General features: G+C 33.4%; 1 protein-coding gene across 1 annotated transcript; it reads left to right on the plus strand.

Moving 5' to 3' along the window:
* Window positions 1–1,194: 1,194 nt before the first annotated feature.
* Window positions 1,195–11,604, plus strand: LOC126598515 (probable aquaporin NIP5-1). The gene is made up of 4 exons (XM_050264881.1): window positions 1,195–2,179; window positions 5,575–5,994; window positions 6,118–6,179; window positions 10,915–11,604. Exons 1-4 carry the CDS (start codon window positions 1,964–1,966, stop codon window positions 11,111–11,113), a joined length of 897 nt encoding a protein of 298 aa, XP_050120838.1. The 5' UTR covers window positions 1,195–1,963; the 3' UTR covers window positions 11,114–11,604.
* Window positions 11,605–17,380: the final 5,776 nt, after the last annotated feature.

The following is a 17,380-nucleotide window of genomic DNA, read 5'->3' on the forward strand; positions in this document are numbered from 1 at the left end:
AGAGCACATATGACCTGCAATTGAATTTGTGGTTTGTTAACAGCGGTGGGGTGTGGTGGTGCGAGGGAGAAAAAGGAATTGAGGGGGAAGAGCTTTGGCCGTTGGAGTTTTATCCCTATGGAACTGATATTGAGAGGTCTGAATCCTATAAATAGTTAGAAAATATATATTCTATCACTCTTTCTCTCTCTCTCTCTCTCGCCCTTCGTTTACATCGAAAAGTCTGCTCAACTTAGAAAAACGAAATCAGGAAATGGACACTACATTGCAGTGTTTGAATCCAAATGTAAAAAATGGAACCAGGAAACTCACTCTGCATTACAATATATGAATCTAAATGTCAAAAACAGAGCTAGGAAACAGACACTACATTATAGTGTCTAAATCTATATGCAAAAATCAGGAGTCGTGCAAGGTGTGAAGTGTAGGAGATGTGTGTGATGAAAAAAAAATAGAACCAAAAAAGGGACATTGCAACAAAGCGTTTGAATCCAAAAGTAAAAAAATATAACTAGAGAATCCAAATGTACAAAGGACTACATAGGTGGTGTGTAAGTGGTGGCAAAAACGAAACTAGTAAATGAACACTGCAACGCAGTGTCTGAATCTAAATGTAAAAAACAGAATGAGGAAATATAAAACTATGAGAAAAAGAGTGTTAGTTGAAGTGGGTCCCAGTTGTAGTGACAGATTTTGTAATTTTTATTTATTTTAAATTCATTTAAGTATCACAATATATGATGTATTTATTTATAAATAACATAAATATTATTGATCTATTGTTAATACTGTAACTGTTTATTGATTTTACACAAAGTCACCCTAATTAATACAAGTTGACATAACGAAGGTTACAAACGTTTTCACCCAAGAAATTACCATTCCCGCCAGAATTTGTCAATTTGTCGAGCTTCTCTTCTAAATCCCACATGAGAAATGAATAAAGATTTGCAGACGAAGAAGAATATGCAGAAATCATTTCATTATCAAACCAAAAGCTAGTGATACACGATTACACGGTACACCACGGTGGATTAGGCAGTGGACTTTGCTAGCATTACGGGAGGCCACTGGCAGTGACTCATTGCATAGTGCAAAAAAGTGTATGAAAACAGTTAAATGCAATGCCCCAATGGCTGCCATTGACTTTCTCCTTCTTAAAATAATGCACAGAGAGAGAGAGAAAGAGACACAGACAGAGAGAGGTTGGAGTTTGTACTGTCTCGATTTTCTATATATAAACACACGCCTATGTATTTAAGCCTGACTGCCTCTGAGTTATATCTCTTTTCTTTCTGCAGTTCACCTCTATTATTGTGCAATCCAATCCTCCTCCTCCTTCTTTTGACCCAAAAAACACTTCGGTTACAATTTCAGTTTCAGTCCTTTTTAAAATCGTCTGTACTTTTCTGCTGTTTTGTTGCTCTGGTTTTGAACCTGGATTCTTCCGTTTTCATCATTCTTCCTTAAAAAAGAACCTCAAAAAAGATCATTCCCAGCATGTAATCCAGACTTTTCAATCCAATCCCACAAAACCCATTTCTCAAAAAACCCAATTTTTTTTTTAACTTTGATTGCTTTTTGTATGAAAAACTAGAGCTATCCTTTTAGTGGGTACACTGGATTTCTTCGTTTCTTCTATCCCTTAGCAAAAAAATTATAAAAAACCTTCAAATTATGTAACTTTTTATCCTTCCGAAACCAAATTCCCAACCCAAGAAACCCCAAAAAAAAAAAAAAAAAATTAGGTAATTTTCAGTATGTACTATCCATAGCCAAATTGTCGTCCCCCACTCTGGCCACTATCAAAATTCTCGTGTAGAAAAAAAGTTATAAAAATCTTCAAATTATGTAACTCCGAGCTTCTCATTCCCAGAACCCAATTCTAAAAAATCCCCAAAAAAAAAAAAAAAAATCTATTGTATTTTATCCTTTTTCTTTACCTTGGTTTTGGTTGCTAGAAATGGCGGAATCTGAGCCGGTGACGCCATCGGCTTCGGCGCCGGCGACGCCGGGAACGCCACTGCCTCTGTTTTCAGAGCCGAGAGTGGATTCGCTGTCGTATGAGCGTAAGTCAATGCCGCGAACCAAGTGCTTGCCTGTGATAGCTCCGACGTGGGGTCAATCTCCCAACTGCTTCAACGAGTTCCCTACTCCAACTGTCTCCCTCAGCCGCAAGGTAATGCATTACATAAGCAAACCCACAATATATATTACTATGCACATATTTGAGGCTGTCATATGATTGTGTGGTTAGTAGATGTTTAGCCTCGTTTGGTGTCTAGGACAGAACAAGAGCAATTGAAATGGACTTCTATGTTCTGTTTTTTGTTCGATAAACCTATAAATGCCGAAACTGTACTTATTAAATTAGATAATAGTCAAACATATGATGACTTACAAGTCTCGTTTAGAGAACTAGATTAAACTCAATCTTAATCATGTCGAATCGGAGGTATTATCGGGAGATGATTTTTATTGCTTAATGATCTGTTTATCCTTAGTCATTATGTGCATACCATCATTGGTAATGCTAGTTAAGCTTTTAGATTTTAGCTTTAGCTTAGAGTGACTGGTATAGCCAATAAAGGAGAGATTCGGTTTCAAATGTATGTCTAGCAAATCCCACAAATCATCTTTATACAGGTTCTTATTCAAATGTATAAATAACCGTTTAATAACGTAACATTTTACAGTTATAAAATACTTTATGTATAATCTTTGGGCTACCAATATTTGCTCTCGCTTCAATTTCCTTCTTCTACTTTCTTTGTTTCACATATAAATAAGAGTTCAAATTTTCTATACTTATTTTGTATCTCTATGTAACCTTTATTATTGATTGATACGTGATAATAAACTAACCTCCTTAATTTTTTTGCGATAACCTTAATACGTGTCAATCAATGATAAATATCGCATAAAAAACATAAACAAAATGAGTGATGTAAATTTGATCTCTGTAAATCATGGAATTGGTATTCAGCAAACATCGGAAATGCCTCTTTTTATTTATTTTTTATTTTTTTATTTATTTTTATTTTTTAGAGATAATGAGTTATAGGCTCGAATTTTAATAAGATTAAGAGTGAAATCATTCTTGATATTTGTATATACAAAAACGTGAAATTGTCAAATAGACACCAGGGGCCACATCCTTATAAATAAAAGGAATTTGTTAGGGAGAATCTCTTCCACCGATGCTACCAGATCTGTTAGGTACTCAAGCCCAAGGGAAAAGCCCAACCCAAAAAACTAGTCCAATAGGTGGGAGGACCCCAATGACTTAAGAATCCCTGCATCCCCATAAGTATAGTCGATGTGGGATCATAACATTACACCACCCTTTGAAAGCTGACGCCCACGACGGCCCTTACTCAGGTGGGTTTCACTCTTAACGGCGGCGTACCCTTTGGTCGTCCTGTTAAGGTAGCCCTTTCCAGGTCTCCCATTCCGCAGCGTCGGGAACCTAGGCTCTAATACCAATGTTAGAACCTAGCTCCACATCTTCTACAATTGCACAGAGAGATAGTAATAGAACAACAATATCATTTCATTCACTTCTTCTTCTTTTACAAACCACTATCTTATAGCTAACTCCCAATCCCAACTAACTAATAACAGCCTCTTGTACACTTGTCACCACCATATTGTGCCATCTGGTATGGCATCCTAACAAGATTAAGTAATCTGGGCCTTTTAAATTTTATTCAACGGCTAAAAATTATTACAGCTGTTAAGAGGTCAAAACAGGTAGGCGTTTGGATGAAATTTGAAATGTTCGGATCACTTGATTAGGTGACCTTGGTGAAAGAGATCCTCTCCGGATCTCTTCTCTTTGTTAGGGAGCCTCCTGCATTTAACTGCTGCATTTTACGTACTTAAAAATTAAACCCCCAGTTGAATGGGATAATTCATTTAATTTTCTGTCAACCTTTTCTTGGTTGCTAAGTTATACTTGAATCAATAATAGTATCAAAATTAAATTATATTCTCAATTCTAAGTTTCTAACAACAAATGATATGACTTATCTTATTTATCTATGTCACCTCCATTGGTGTTTAAAACTTGACAAAATTAATTTCATATCGAAAGAAAATATTTTGAATATTATTTTTCTGCATTATCGCTGGTGCTTCAACAATGACGTATTTATTTTGATGGGTGGCTGAAATATATTATTTTCTTAGAAAGATATAATCTTTTATAACTCTTTCAAAAACATAAATAAATTAATAATACACACATACTCGGTCGAAGATGTTTTGTCCGTAGTCTATTTTAAAAGGAAAAAACGACTGGTTGGTTTGTCCGCAGTCTATTATAAAAGCAAAAAGGGAGTAGTTCGCATTTGACCGCTATCGGTATTGAGTACATGTATTAAAAATGAAATTCTTTCACCTAATCTATGTATTTTAGCAATATATATATAATATAATTGGGAATATACTTGCACATATAACGTCATGCAAGCGTTTGTATTATATCATAAAAGTATAGCAAATATAGCATGACAACCCAAGTCTATCAGCCTCCAACATTCGAATCACTTTAAAATAAAATAAAAATTCCAGGACGGTTCTTCCGAAAGGTTGTATTTTTGAAGCAATTAATTTATCCACCAAAAAAAAATTTAAATAATCGCAAAAGAAAAAAATATATAACTTGCATATATATAACAACAAAAATTTTAGATAATTGAAAAAGAACAAAAACATATACTGCATATATGTAACATATGTCGTTCTCGGTTGTCATCATCACAATATCAACTAATTTTATTTCCCGAAAATATGCATATGATGATGCTAATAGAACCATGACTTAAGAATTCATGTCTAGGCTTTTCAACACGATCGATAATGCTACTCAAACACCTTCATTTGCTTTATGTTTTATTGTATATCTATTAGCCAGGACCCATTCATTGTGCTTTGAGCACTTTTCTAAGGTTCCAACATTTGAAAAAGGCCTTTTTGATGGTAGGCATTGCCATAGAAAGTTAAAAAGCAACCCTCCCCTGCCGCTAGAATATGCTCATTGGTCAAAAGCTTTGTTTGTTACACATAAAATATGTATGCACTAAAGCTACTGGGGTTAGCTCAGCGGCGAAGTGGATCTGGTGATGAATAAGTTGTTGAGATTTCAGGTGGTCCATAACTAATCATATATACTGATATTGTTTTAACTTAATTATCTGTACAACCAAGTATGTATTGGATTTTATAATCAAAGACCTCAATCTTATTAAAAATGGAACTATTCAATATGAGTTGTAATTTATTGAGAAATTTCTGATGTAGGACTTTATTCTCTAACACAAGAGCTATGTCAAGCGTTTGAAACCCTTTAATAAGAGAGCCACATTAATTAAACCCTTTATATTATACATATTAGAATACGAATACGAATTTAAAAACACTTCCAACTGATAAAATTAGGGAAATCAGCCTAAACCCAATTAACCATGAGTGGAGAAGTTCGCAACGTTAGTTATATACCGTAACACAAAACAAAACTTTCCTCATGTGGGATAATAACTGGTTTTGTTTAACAATATGTATCACATGTAGGTAGGAGCTGAGTTCGTAGGAACCTTCATCTTGATGTTTGCAGCAAGTGCTGGACCAATCGTGAACCAAAAGTACAACGGAGCGGAGTCCTTGATCGGAAATGCAGCATGCGCAGGGCTTGGTGTGATGATTGTGATTCTCTCCACAGGCCACATTTCTGGTGCACATCTAAACCCATCTCTCACCATCGCGTTTGCCGCCCTGCGACATTTCCCATGGCTTCATGTCCCTGCCTACATCGCAGCTCAGGTTTTGGGCTCCATTTGCGCCTCGTTTACTCTCAAAGGAGTTTTACATCCGTACATGTCTGGCGGAGTCACGGTGCCTACTGTGAGCACTGGCCAGGCTTTTGGACTTGAGTTCATCATCACTTTTAATCTCTTGTTTGTTGTCACTGCTGTTGCAACTGACACTCGAGCGGTATGTAAATATATCAACCTCATATACATTAATACAATTTGATTGTTCATGTCACATATTCTTATTGACTAATTTCAAATATAATCCGTCTTTCTAATGCCTTTGGGATTTGGTGACATGCAGTTGGGAGAGTTGGCTGGTTTAGCAGTTGGGGCTTGTGTCATGCTAAACATTCTTATGGCAGGGTTAGTACTTAATCTCTCTCTCTCTCTCTCTCTGTTTATCCTTCTTAATCCTATTTATCTACTATTGGAGTGCTTTACCATTTAAGTTTTAGTTTTATGTTCTCATTTAAAATAAAAGAAACTTTAGTCTAGTAGTATTCATTTTCATTTGTAATTGATAGGTTTTGGGTTCAATTCTTATCAAAGACGAATTTGAATCACATTATTACTAACCTATTGTGAGGCTTAGTGCACTCTCCTACTCCAGTGCGTTTGTTGCACCGGACTATCTCAGACTAGACTATCTTCTGAGACTAAGTTGGACTGACTTAATTAAGTGTTTAGTGTAGTGCCGGATTAAGAAGCATGAGTAATATTATATTATATGATCTATATCTCTTAACATTTTATTATAAATTTAATCAAATCCTAATATTTTATAATATTTTACCTTTTTTCTTCTTTCTAGAATCATCTTCTTTCTTCTTTCTACATTTTTTTCTTTGTTCGACATCTTATCTTTGTCTAAACCTTTCATTTTCTTCGCCCACTGTTTACCTCCTTTCTCTGTACCTTTGTATTCTCCCATCTCCCTTTTTTCTTCCGATCCACCTCAAATTACTCTAGCCTCCTTCTTATTTTTCAAAGTTTGAAACTTTGTATTTATTTTGTTTTGCCTCAAAGAAAACGGCATGGCGCGGGTGCTGGAGCTACGGGTAGCGGAGGGAGCTGAAATTTCAGAGTTTGTTTTGGAATCCTAAGTTCTTCATATCTCTGTTTTTTGGGTCTGATTCCAGCTCAATCGACGAAAATGGAGAACCCATTTCCCATATCGATCAGGTGTTCCTTGTGAAGCAAAGAGGGGAAATTTGGGATGTGGGTTCGTCGGGAAGCAAGTGAGGAAGAAGTAGATGGGAGGGGCGAAGCGGGGTGAGACAAAGCGGAGCTAATTGGCCTTAGTAGTCCGCCCAATTTTGGAGGGTCTTTCTGTACCTGACAATTTTTTACACGACACATACAAAAATAACGGGTTCGGGTTAACACGATAACTAATTGAGTCGTTATCGGGTCATATGATAAAAACCCGTTGTCCTTAACAGATTTACACGTTAGTGACATGCGGATAATTTGTTTTGACACGATAAGAAGAATTTTATTTTGATAATTTTAATTTTTTAAACTACTAAGACCATCTCCAACCTTTGGATTAAAGCATAAAATTTTTACTCCAGAAACAGTTTTTTTGCTCTAATCATTATGGGTTAAAATTTTAACCTCGAATTATTAAAAAATGAATTTAGGCTAATTTTTTTCTTAAAGTAATTTTTTTTTAAAACAAAGTTATATAGACCATCCTAATTTAATTTTATGAATATTTTAACCTAAAAATATTTAAATTCTGACAAATATTGAAAAATCAAAAACCGACATCATGAATCTCGTGAAACACTATGAAAGAATATGAAACACATAAAAAAATTTAATTACTTTAGCCATTGGTTTTAAATTTGGACAATTAGATAATTTTTTTTACCGTTAGATTTCATCAAATTAAATCTTAAACGTTGGATTCAATGACTTTATAAATATAAAACTAAAAAAAATAGACACATATGGTGGGTCAGCCCACTAACCTAGTGAGGAATCCTGAGCTAAATTTGGCCCATAAATAAGTTTTGAGTTTTAACTTATATTTGCCTCAAAGGTTAGAGCAAGTTGGGGTAAGTTTAGAATCTAAAATTTGAGTTTTACTTTAAGGGTTGTAATAGGTCTAAGAAAACTTACTATAAAATATCTACTAGGATAAGTATATATTGTTTATTAATTATTATTGTATTATTATTCTTTATATAGTTTAAAATTTTAAGTTTTATTTATTTATTTATTTTTACAGTATATTATAGGCAAAGAATGAGATTAAAACATTATAAAACGCATTAAAAATAAAAATATCAAGTAATTTAAAAATACCAAATACATTAAAAAAAATTATAATAATTAATTTAAAGTGCAAAAAATGTGAAAAAATATGCAAATGCTCGTAATCGCATCCTCTACGCTTTGAGGATGGGTACATCGTAGTTTGAATTTTTAAAACCATACAAACCCTCATGAATAGTATATCTTCATCCAGAAGTAAAAGGAATTTGAATGAAACATAACATGTAAACTTTCGTGAAAGAGTCAACTCTGAAATTTGACACCATAATCCATAAACCTTAGATTTAAATTTAACCGTCCATTGACGTTTACACTTTATTCTACTCACCGAATTTCATTTTTTAGATTTTCTTTTCTGAAAAGTGATATTTTAGCGGATATAGAAAAATGAATGGTTCGGATTGTTGATATGACATTCCAATATTTACAGTTAACTAACATATGAGTTGATGTTATATAGTTTCTAAAGACTTTATAAACTTCGAGCTATATTTTCTCTAATGGTAAAACTTTGAACGTAATATTAACGATTTGAACCGTTCATCTTCTTGCATCCTCTAAGCGATCATGTTTTTAAAAAACGAAAATCCGAAAAGAAAAAAAAACAAAAAACAAAATTTGGTGAGAACAAAGTATAAACGACAATCAACGGTTAAATTTAGATCTATAGTTTATGGATTATGGAAACCCTTAGTGAAACCATCGTCAATATAACCCTTGAAGACAATATATCATGCCAAAGTTCCAATACCATTTCCCTTGGCAATTGATGAAAATTGAAAGGTTTTATTGTAAAAACGTGCAAGGTTCCTTAACCTTGAAATGCAACTCCCTTCATTTTGCATATCCTAGAACATTTGCATTTTGTAGTATGCACTAATGTTTTTTCATTAGGCTCTTATTTTGGGATATGTAAACTTGAAAGACAAATTAATGTTTTTTTTTAATGTTTTGAAGTAATATTTATGTGACAATGTGGTACGTATATACTAATTTAGTATTATGTTTTGCATTTTTTTGGTTCATATTATGTTTTTCATTTTCATTATTTATTGATTTAAATTTTTTTTAACGGGTAACGGGTCAATTTCTGGTCGGGTCATATTCCCCGTTTATTTTAATGGGTGTTACACGACATGACTTGTTAAGCTATCATGTATGACACGAAAACAGCACGAACACGAGAAACACGACACGAATGCCAGGTTTAGGCCTCGCTAATATCTTTTAGCAAACCCGTTAGGCCATGCAAGTCCCACATTGTCCCATTAAAGTTAATCCCTACGGGAATCAAATACAAGATTACACAAACACTTAATCTAGTCTAGTACAGTCTCACTTAGTGAGGACAAACAAACGCCCTTTTAGTGTAGATAATATCAAATAAAATTTGTTAAAAGAAAAAAAAAACTGAAAACTAAAAAATTTTAAACTTATTTAGTAAATTTTTTCAGTTTTCATCAAACCAAAATTTGAAAAATCTTAAAAGTAGTTTTTAACTTTTGGTTTTAATTTCTATTTTTATTTTTGTTTTTTGTGAAAACTGAAAACCAATTATTAAATAAGTTTTCAATTTTTTTCTTAAAAGAAAATAAAAAATAAAACTAAAAACGAAATGATTATCAAATGTTTATTTAAGCTTATCTATTTATACGTTTAGATATGATTCACTACCGGCAAAATTCGATATCTAAGTTCCTTCGTTGTGCAAAAGTGGGGTTTTTTAAAATATTTCTTCTATATTTTTTTTCTTGAAATTCAATATAATTGTGGGTAGGTGCCTTTTTCTTATTTTATCAAATAGTAAGTCTAAAACTTTTAAAACAAAATATGATGCTGCACACAATTACTTATTTTCCGCGATAAAAGTTAAAAGTATACTGAGTTAGATCAATTTGTACTATATTTGCCTAAGGGAAGTGTTATTAGCATTCCAAAAATCTCATTATACACTCTTCACAAGTTTATTTTTCTTTCATAATATAAAAAGTTTGGAGTGTAGAATGACATTTTTAGAATGCTAATAACAATTCTCTTGCCTAATTATGTCATATTATATCTTTTTTTTCGTAAATTAGTATGGTTTAAAATATCATATTTTCTACAAAGTTATTTTGGGTAGTAATTTCAATTATGGTCGAGCATATCGTTAAATTAGCACTGTCACATCCCGGCTCAGGTCCACCACATCCCTGGCCGGTAGTGTGCCGACGAGGACGTAGGGCCCCTAAGGAGGGTGGATTGTAACATCCCACATCGTCCAAGGGAGTGCTTCTTAAATGTATATTTTCATCCTTACCTAGCACGTGACGGCCAGCATGCCCTCATTCGGGACGGGGTGTGTCAAGCACCCTACAGGACAACAAAGGTTTCCCATCGTTGACTAGCCATAGAATAAAAAGAAAAAGCAAACAAAAGAGACCCTTGTTTATGCTTTAGTTTGTTGCCTAATATAATTACTATGCTTTCCAATTACAATGTACTTCAAAAAGGGACTCGTCACTACATAATAATGGAAACCACATACGACCTATGCACATCCCTTATACAAAGTTAAGCTTGCCATTTGTTTGTTTTGTTGGGTTGGAGGGTGGGCAAGTTGGTAGTTCCTATAGCAATCAAAAGAGTTGCATGACTCATTCATCATCCTCATTTTGGCATAGCGTCACATATTTAAAAGGAAAAAAAAAGGGTAGTGTGTGTTGTTTTTGTTATCATCTTGGCATTTAGCTCCTACACTCAAAAGTTTCAAAAGATAAAAGATTCCAAGCGGAATGTAGTACTGAAAATTATGGCTGTGTTTTGGCGTTGGCAGGCCATCTAGTGGTGGTTCAATGAACCCGGTGCGTACTCTCGGCCCTGCTATCGCTGCCGGAAACTACACCAAGTTGTGGATATACCTGGTGGCTCCTACCCTTGGAGCTGTCGCCGGGGCAGGTACCTATACAGCTGTGAAGCTTCGAGAAGATGAGGTGGATGCACCTGTGCGCATGGCCAGGAGCTTCCGTCGCTAGTGCAATACTAAGGCAAGCATATTTAGAACAATAATCTCTTGTCAAATAGCTTTTCGTGTTATGTTACTCAGCTGTTAATATTTATAATATAAATTAACAGTATGATAATGTAACATGTGAAGGGAATGACAGAAGAATATTACCCGAGTATGCTTAGTCCTTTTCATGATTTGTATGATATGATGTGATGTGAAAGCTTAAGATAAAGTTTTATAAGGAATAAAGGGAAGGGCGGGAGATATATGTAAGATGTGACGGAAAGTCTTCGCGCCTTGGCCCATTGGCTTTTCACTGTGAAGTAGTGTGTGCTTGGTTGGTATTGGCCATCAACTCTCAGAGGGTCGGTGTCCGATCGGACGCTCCTGCGAGAAGACATTGGATTGGCTCTGTTTGTTTGCTTTATTTTTCTGGGTTTGCAAAGTGACTTTATGTAAACAACTGCACTATATATGATGCATGGTTTGATGAATAAAAACTTAATGTGTGTAATATAGTGCACTCTGATGCATTGTTTGATTTGGTATATTAATTATCGATAAATAATTAAAATGCACTGTGATGCATGGATGTATGGTTGATGGTTTGATCTGCCGACCATATCAATTATACTATGATGAAGAAAGAACTAAATCAGGTACGTGCAGAGGAAGAGGGACGTAGCTAACATGCATGGATGTATGGTTGATGGTATGATCTGCCGACCATATCAATTATACTATGATGAAGAAAGAACTAAATCAGGTACGTGCAGAGGAAGAGGGACGTAGCTAACATCATTTCAGTTACCCGGTTTAGGAAGTTTAATATTCCAAGTGTAGTAGAAGAAGCTAAGCTTCAAGCATAAAATCAACTGAAAATATAACTTTAGCTCTTGAAATTTAATTTTTTTCACATAAAATCTGACATAAGTTTTTTATTCGAATAAAACCCATCGACTAGATGCCACATCAGCAAATTCATTAATTATATTTGACTTACACATTTAAAAAATTTCGATGCCCAAAACACCCCTATTTGAATGTTTGATTTACACAATTAATTCCATACAAATTGTAAGGGAGAATTAATGATTTCAAAAAAATTAAAAAATAATAAATTCATTGCCTAATATATAATAACAACAAAACATGCCTAATAAATGTAGTAATACATGCTTAGTTAAGTCAATAAAATTATATTTTACATATAAATGTAGGTAAATTATTTCACGCGCGCACGCACACACACACACATATATATATAATACAAACAAAAAAAGAAGCTTGATATACAAAAAAAATTCATGCAACATAATTTACCTACATAATAAAGCAAACCCAATATATGCAAAGTACATGCAAAATAATATACCTACATAAAAAATGCTATTATTTTATTCAATACTAGTTTACCTATTTTTTGTACATATAATAATAAAATGTGCCCAATATATATGATGATACATACAAAATAAAATACCTACATAATGAAGAAATGTTATTTGATTCAAAATTAATTTACTTACAAAATAAAGCAATTTTATTTTATTCAAGATTAATTTACCTATTATTTGTACATATATCTTATAATAATAAAATGTGCCAAATATATGTAATAATACATGAAAAATAAATTACCTACAAAATATATGTTATTTGCTCATCATAAATTTAAATATTGGTAGATTAATTAGTTTAATATGTTTGATCATATATGTAGTACTGTGCATGTATATATATATATATATATATATGTGAACGTATAGTAGTACTATATATATATAGTACATGTGTGTATGTATGTATGTGTATATACATATAGATATGTATATAGGTAAACTATATATGTATATATACACATATATATTGAGCTTATGGTAGTACTAGTAATATATACATTTGAACATATATATGTGTGTGTTAGGGGTAATAATATGTGAGTAATAACATTTATTGATTTTATTTTGAATATTGTGGTACAAATTGTAAATATTTTGTAATAATAGGTCAATTACTTATATACTTGGCAATCATTTTTAAATTTGGGTTTTATTTGGATGTTTATAACTAGGTGGGTTTTTGTTTAGGAAATAAAAGTTGCAAGGGTCTATATCTAAAGAACCCTAAAATCAATTGACAATATGGAGAGTAGTCACATGTAACGTCGATTCTTTTCCTGATGTGAGATTCATATACTCAACATGCCCCTTCACGTGTAACAAGTTTTCAAGCCTAACACGTAAACAACACATATTGGATGATATGGAGCACGTGTGGCCATCGTGCTTCACACATATGAAAACATGCTCTCATACCATGAAGAAAGTTGAGGTTTCACCATAAAACTTATTGGCAATACGAGAAGTAGTCTAATTACTTATAAGCACATGCAAAGTTCCTTATTACTTTGATGTAAGGTTTGTAAAATTCCAAAATTATTTTTCTATAAGAGAATTAAAAAATGATTTGATGTAATATTCTAGTTAAAGTTTGCGAACTATTCTGGGTAGCAAGTTATTCAAACACCTATTTTTATTTCTCACACACCTCTCTTAATTTTTGATCATCGGATCGAATGAATTAAAGAATATCAAATGACAAAATTTAACAAAAGAAATATGTGGGAAGTAAAAATAAGTAAATTAATAGCACCACCATAATAAATGTGTTAAGGCCCTTAATTAAGGGTGGTGGTGTTGGAGTTGCTAGTGATAAAGTGATGGTTGGGGAATCAGGATCCTCTTTGTGAGGATCCCGAAGATCCTTTAATCGTATCCATTCATCATACATCATCATGCAGTCAGAAATCATTTTAAATGTTTTTATTTAAAATTGAACACAAGCAGTACATGACAAAAATTGACCGCACGATGTACGATGAATGGACGCGATTAAAGAATCTCAAGGATCCTCACAAAGTGGATCCAGCGAGAATCCTCATTCTGGGTTGGGGATGGTGGTCATATGACACGGTGGGGGCGGCAGCCAATTGTTCACCAAATGTTGGGTTAAATTGCAATTTAAGCAAAAGTAAAAAATTTCAAATTGACATAGACTAATTTTTTTAATTTAAGAAAAACCCTTATTACTTAGAACACTTTTAAATTTTAATAGTAAGCTTAATGAATGAGAGAGGATCCTCGCCGGATCCTATTTGTGAGGATTGCAGAGATCGTCCAATCATATCCGTTCATTGTACATCGTGCGGCCAGTTTTCATTAGGTATTGTTTATATTCAACTTTAAATAAAAAAATTTACAATGATTTTTTACCGCACGATATATAATAAACGAATATGATTTGAGGATCCCTGGAATCCTCACAAAGAGGATCCGATGAGAACCCTCACTCTTAATGAACATCGATAACAAGTTACCTTCAACAAACCCATCTCATAATCATGTACAACCTCACTCGACATCTAGTTATGTCAACAAAACTAATTCATCCAAGCACGCTTTTGCTGTACTTGTTGGAGTAAATATGTTTTTATTTAAATGTTTAAATATATATATATATTTGTGTTTTGCTTAATTACCAATATTATATACAAAACAGCCAATTTATTTTGGCCTTATCAATTAGATAAGGAGTTATCTTCTCTTAAATATGAAACGTGGGATTCCTTTTCTATATAGAGAAGAAGATCAGGTTATTAAGCATATTCAAATCGTTTTGTCTTTTTCATTTTGAATTTGCTTTACGTTTTGACTAATATTTATGTTGATAAATATTCAAACGTTTTGACTAATATATATGTTAATAACCTGTAAAACAGCCCCTATATGTAGAAAAGTATAATCATCAGATGTACCTTATATATATTCAAACCATTTTGCCCTTTTTCTATGCGATTACTTTATGTTTTGGTTTTTCCATTTTGTCCTACTTTCAAGCCCTTATTAATCTCTCAAATTCTCAACGTCTTTTTCTCTCTAGTATATATAGCAGTCATTGGAATCAATGAAAGTATTGGCAATATTTATATATATATTCTGTTATGTTTATACCATATTTGACCAATCTCGAAACTATTGAGCACCGGTCAACGTTATACCATCAAGGACGCAGAAGAGTTTCCCTCCAACCAGGAGGCTAATCACAGCGCGACACATGTCGACATCAGAAGCCAATCATAGCGCGACACGTGTCAACATCAGAAACCAATCATAACATGACACGTGTCAATGTCATAATGAAACTAGAAACTCTCTTCTATAAATAGAGATCATTCTCTCACAATATTTCCTAATGTCATTTGTACTAAATCATTCACTAGTACTCACTAAAGGAGAGCTTGAACCTATGTACTTGTGTAAACCCTTCACAACTAAGGAGAACTCCTCTACTCCGTCGACGTAGCCAATCTGGGTGAACCACGTACATCTTGTGTTTGCTTCTGTCCCTATCCATTTACATATTTATCCACACTAGTGACTGAAGCAATCTAGCGAAGGTCACAAACTTAACACTTTATGTTGTACCAAAGTCCTCACTGATTTTGTGCATCAACATGTTATATAGTTTTGGTAAGCAACATATTGAGAGGGTGTGAGTTGGAAGGTTCTTCCACTGTGCAAGGAAGAATTTTATTAAAAGAAGAAGGTTCTGGGCTGTTTTATCCTGGGGACAACGTGGTGTTTGTGAACTGGTTGCACGCTTTAGGTAGAGCCGCGAAATGTCTTAAAGAGAGTGACTCATCCCAAGAATCATTCACCACTCAAGGCTTCTACATTTTTTGGGTAACTTCGTTCCTTTCTATTCCAGTTTTCAACAATTTTAAGACGTATTCAATTTGTCATGTATTATAAGGCAAACTCTGTTTCTCAGGCAAATCTTGTTGAAAAGCAACTGATTGCAATGATATCAGAAATCAACGTAGTTGATGGATCCGAGGGATGGTGGGTGGACATTGGCGCTTCTCACCATGTTTGCTATGATCGTTCCTTTTTCAAGACCTATTATGTGGCTGAGGGAAGGAATGTGTTGTTGGGTGATTTACACTCAACTGATGTTGCTGGTACTAGAAAGGTGGAGCTAAGGTTCACCTCTGGAAAAACCATGATACTAAAAGATGTGATGCACGCTCCAGCGATAAGAAAGAATCTGGTCTTAAGCTTTCTTCTCAACAAGGCTGGATTCACTCAAACCATTAGAGCAGATACGTATACACTCACTAAAAATGGGGTTTTTGTGGGAAAGGGATATGTTATTGATGGGATGTTTAAATTGAATGTTGATGAAATGTCTACTTTTACTTATATGTTGTCTTCTTTTAATACTTGGCATGCTAGACTTTGTCATGTTAACAAATGTTTGGTTAAGAACATGAGTAACTTAAGTTTTTTACCTAACTTATCATTGAATGATTTTGAAAAATGTGAATATTGTAGTCAAGCTAAAATCACTTGAACTTCACATAAATCTATTAATAGAGAATCTGAACCACTTGATTTAATTCATTCTGATATATGTGAATTTGATAGAGTTCTAACTAGAAATGGAAAACGTTATTTTATTACCTTTATGGATGATTGTTTGAATTACTATTTTGTCTATCTTATGAAAAATAAAAGTGAAGCTATTGACATGTTCAAAACTTTCTTGATTGAAGTTGAAAATCAATTTAATCGTAAGATTAAAAGATTTCGTAGTGATAGAGGATAAGAATATGAATCTATTGAATTTGTTAATTTGTTTAAGTCTCATGGAATTATTCATGAAACTACTGCTCCTTATTCTCCTGAAATGAATGGTAAAGCGGAAAGAAAAAATCGAACTCTTTGTGAATTGATTGTTGCTACTTTGCTTAGTTCTGGAGCTGCTTCTTATTGGTGGGGTGAAATTGTGTTGATTGTATGTTATGTGTTAAATAGAATCCCTAACTCAAAAATAAATATTTCTCCTTACGAAATTTGGAAAAATAAGAAACCAAATGTGTTGTATTTCAGAACTTGGGGTTGTTTAGCTTATGTTCGTAAACCTGATCCAAAAAGATCGAAATTGGTGAGTAGAGCTTATGAATGTGTTTTTTTTTTGTTATGCATGTAATAGGAAAGCATATAGATTTTATGAATTGAAAAACCATGTCATAATTGAGTCACTTGATGCTGATTTTTACGAGAATAAATTTCCTTTTAATCTTCGAAATAGTGGGGGTTCTAATTCTTCTAAAACTTATGAACCTACTATTGTAGAACATAGTCAATCTGCATTAAAACCTAGGAAGTAAAAGAGCTTGAATAGCTAAAGATTTGGGGCCTGATTTTCATGTATATAACTTACAAGA

This window comes from Malus sylvestris, chromosome 14 (genome assembly GCF_916048215.2).
Source record: "Malus sylvestris chromosome 14, drMalSylv7.2, whole genome shotgun sequence".
In the NCBI taxonomy this organism is placed as follows: domain Eukaryota; kingdom Viridiplantae; phylum Streptophyta; class Magnoliopsida; order Rosales; family Rosaceae; genus Malus; species Malus sylvestris.

Bases quoted from the DNA above. Each gene is read 5' to 3' on its own strand.
- LOC126598515 (XM_050264881.1), top strand. From the start codon at position 1,964: ATGGCGGAATCTGAGCCGGTGACGCCATCGGCTTCGGCGCCGGCGACG. The intron at 2,180-5,574 runs GTAATGCATTAC...TATCACATGTAG, and splicing joins CTGTCTCCCTCAGCCGCAAG to GTAGGAGCTGAGTTCGTAGG. The intron at 5,995-6,117 runs GTATGTAAATAT...GGTGACATGCAG, and splicing joins TTGCAACTGACACTCGAGCG to TTGGGAGAGTTGGCTGGTTT.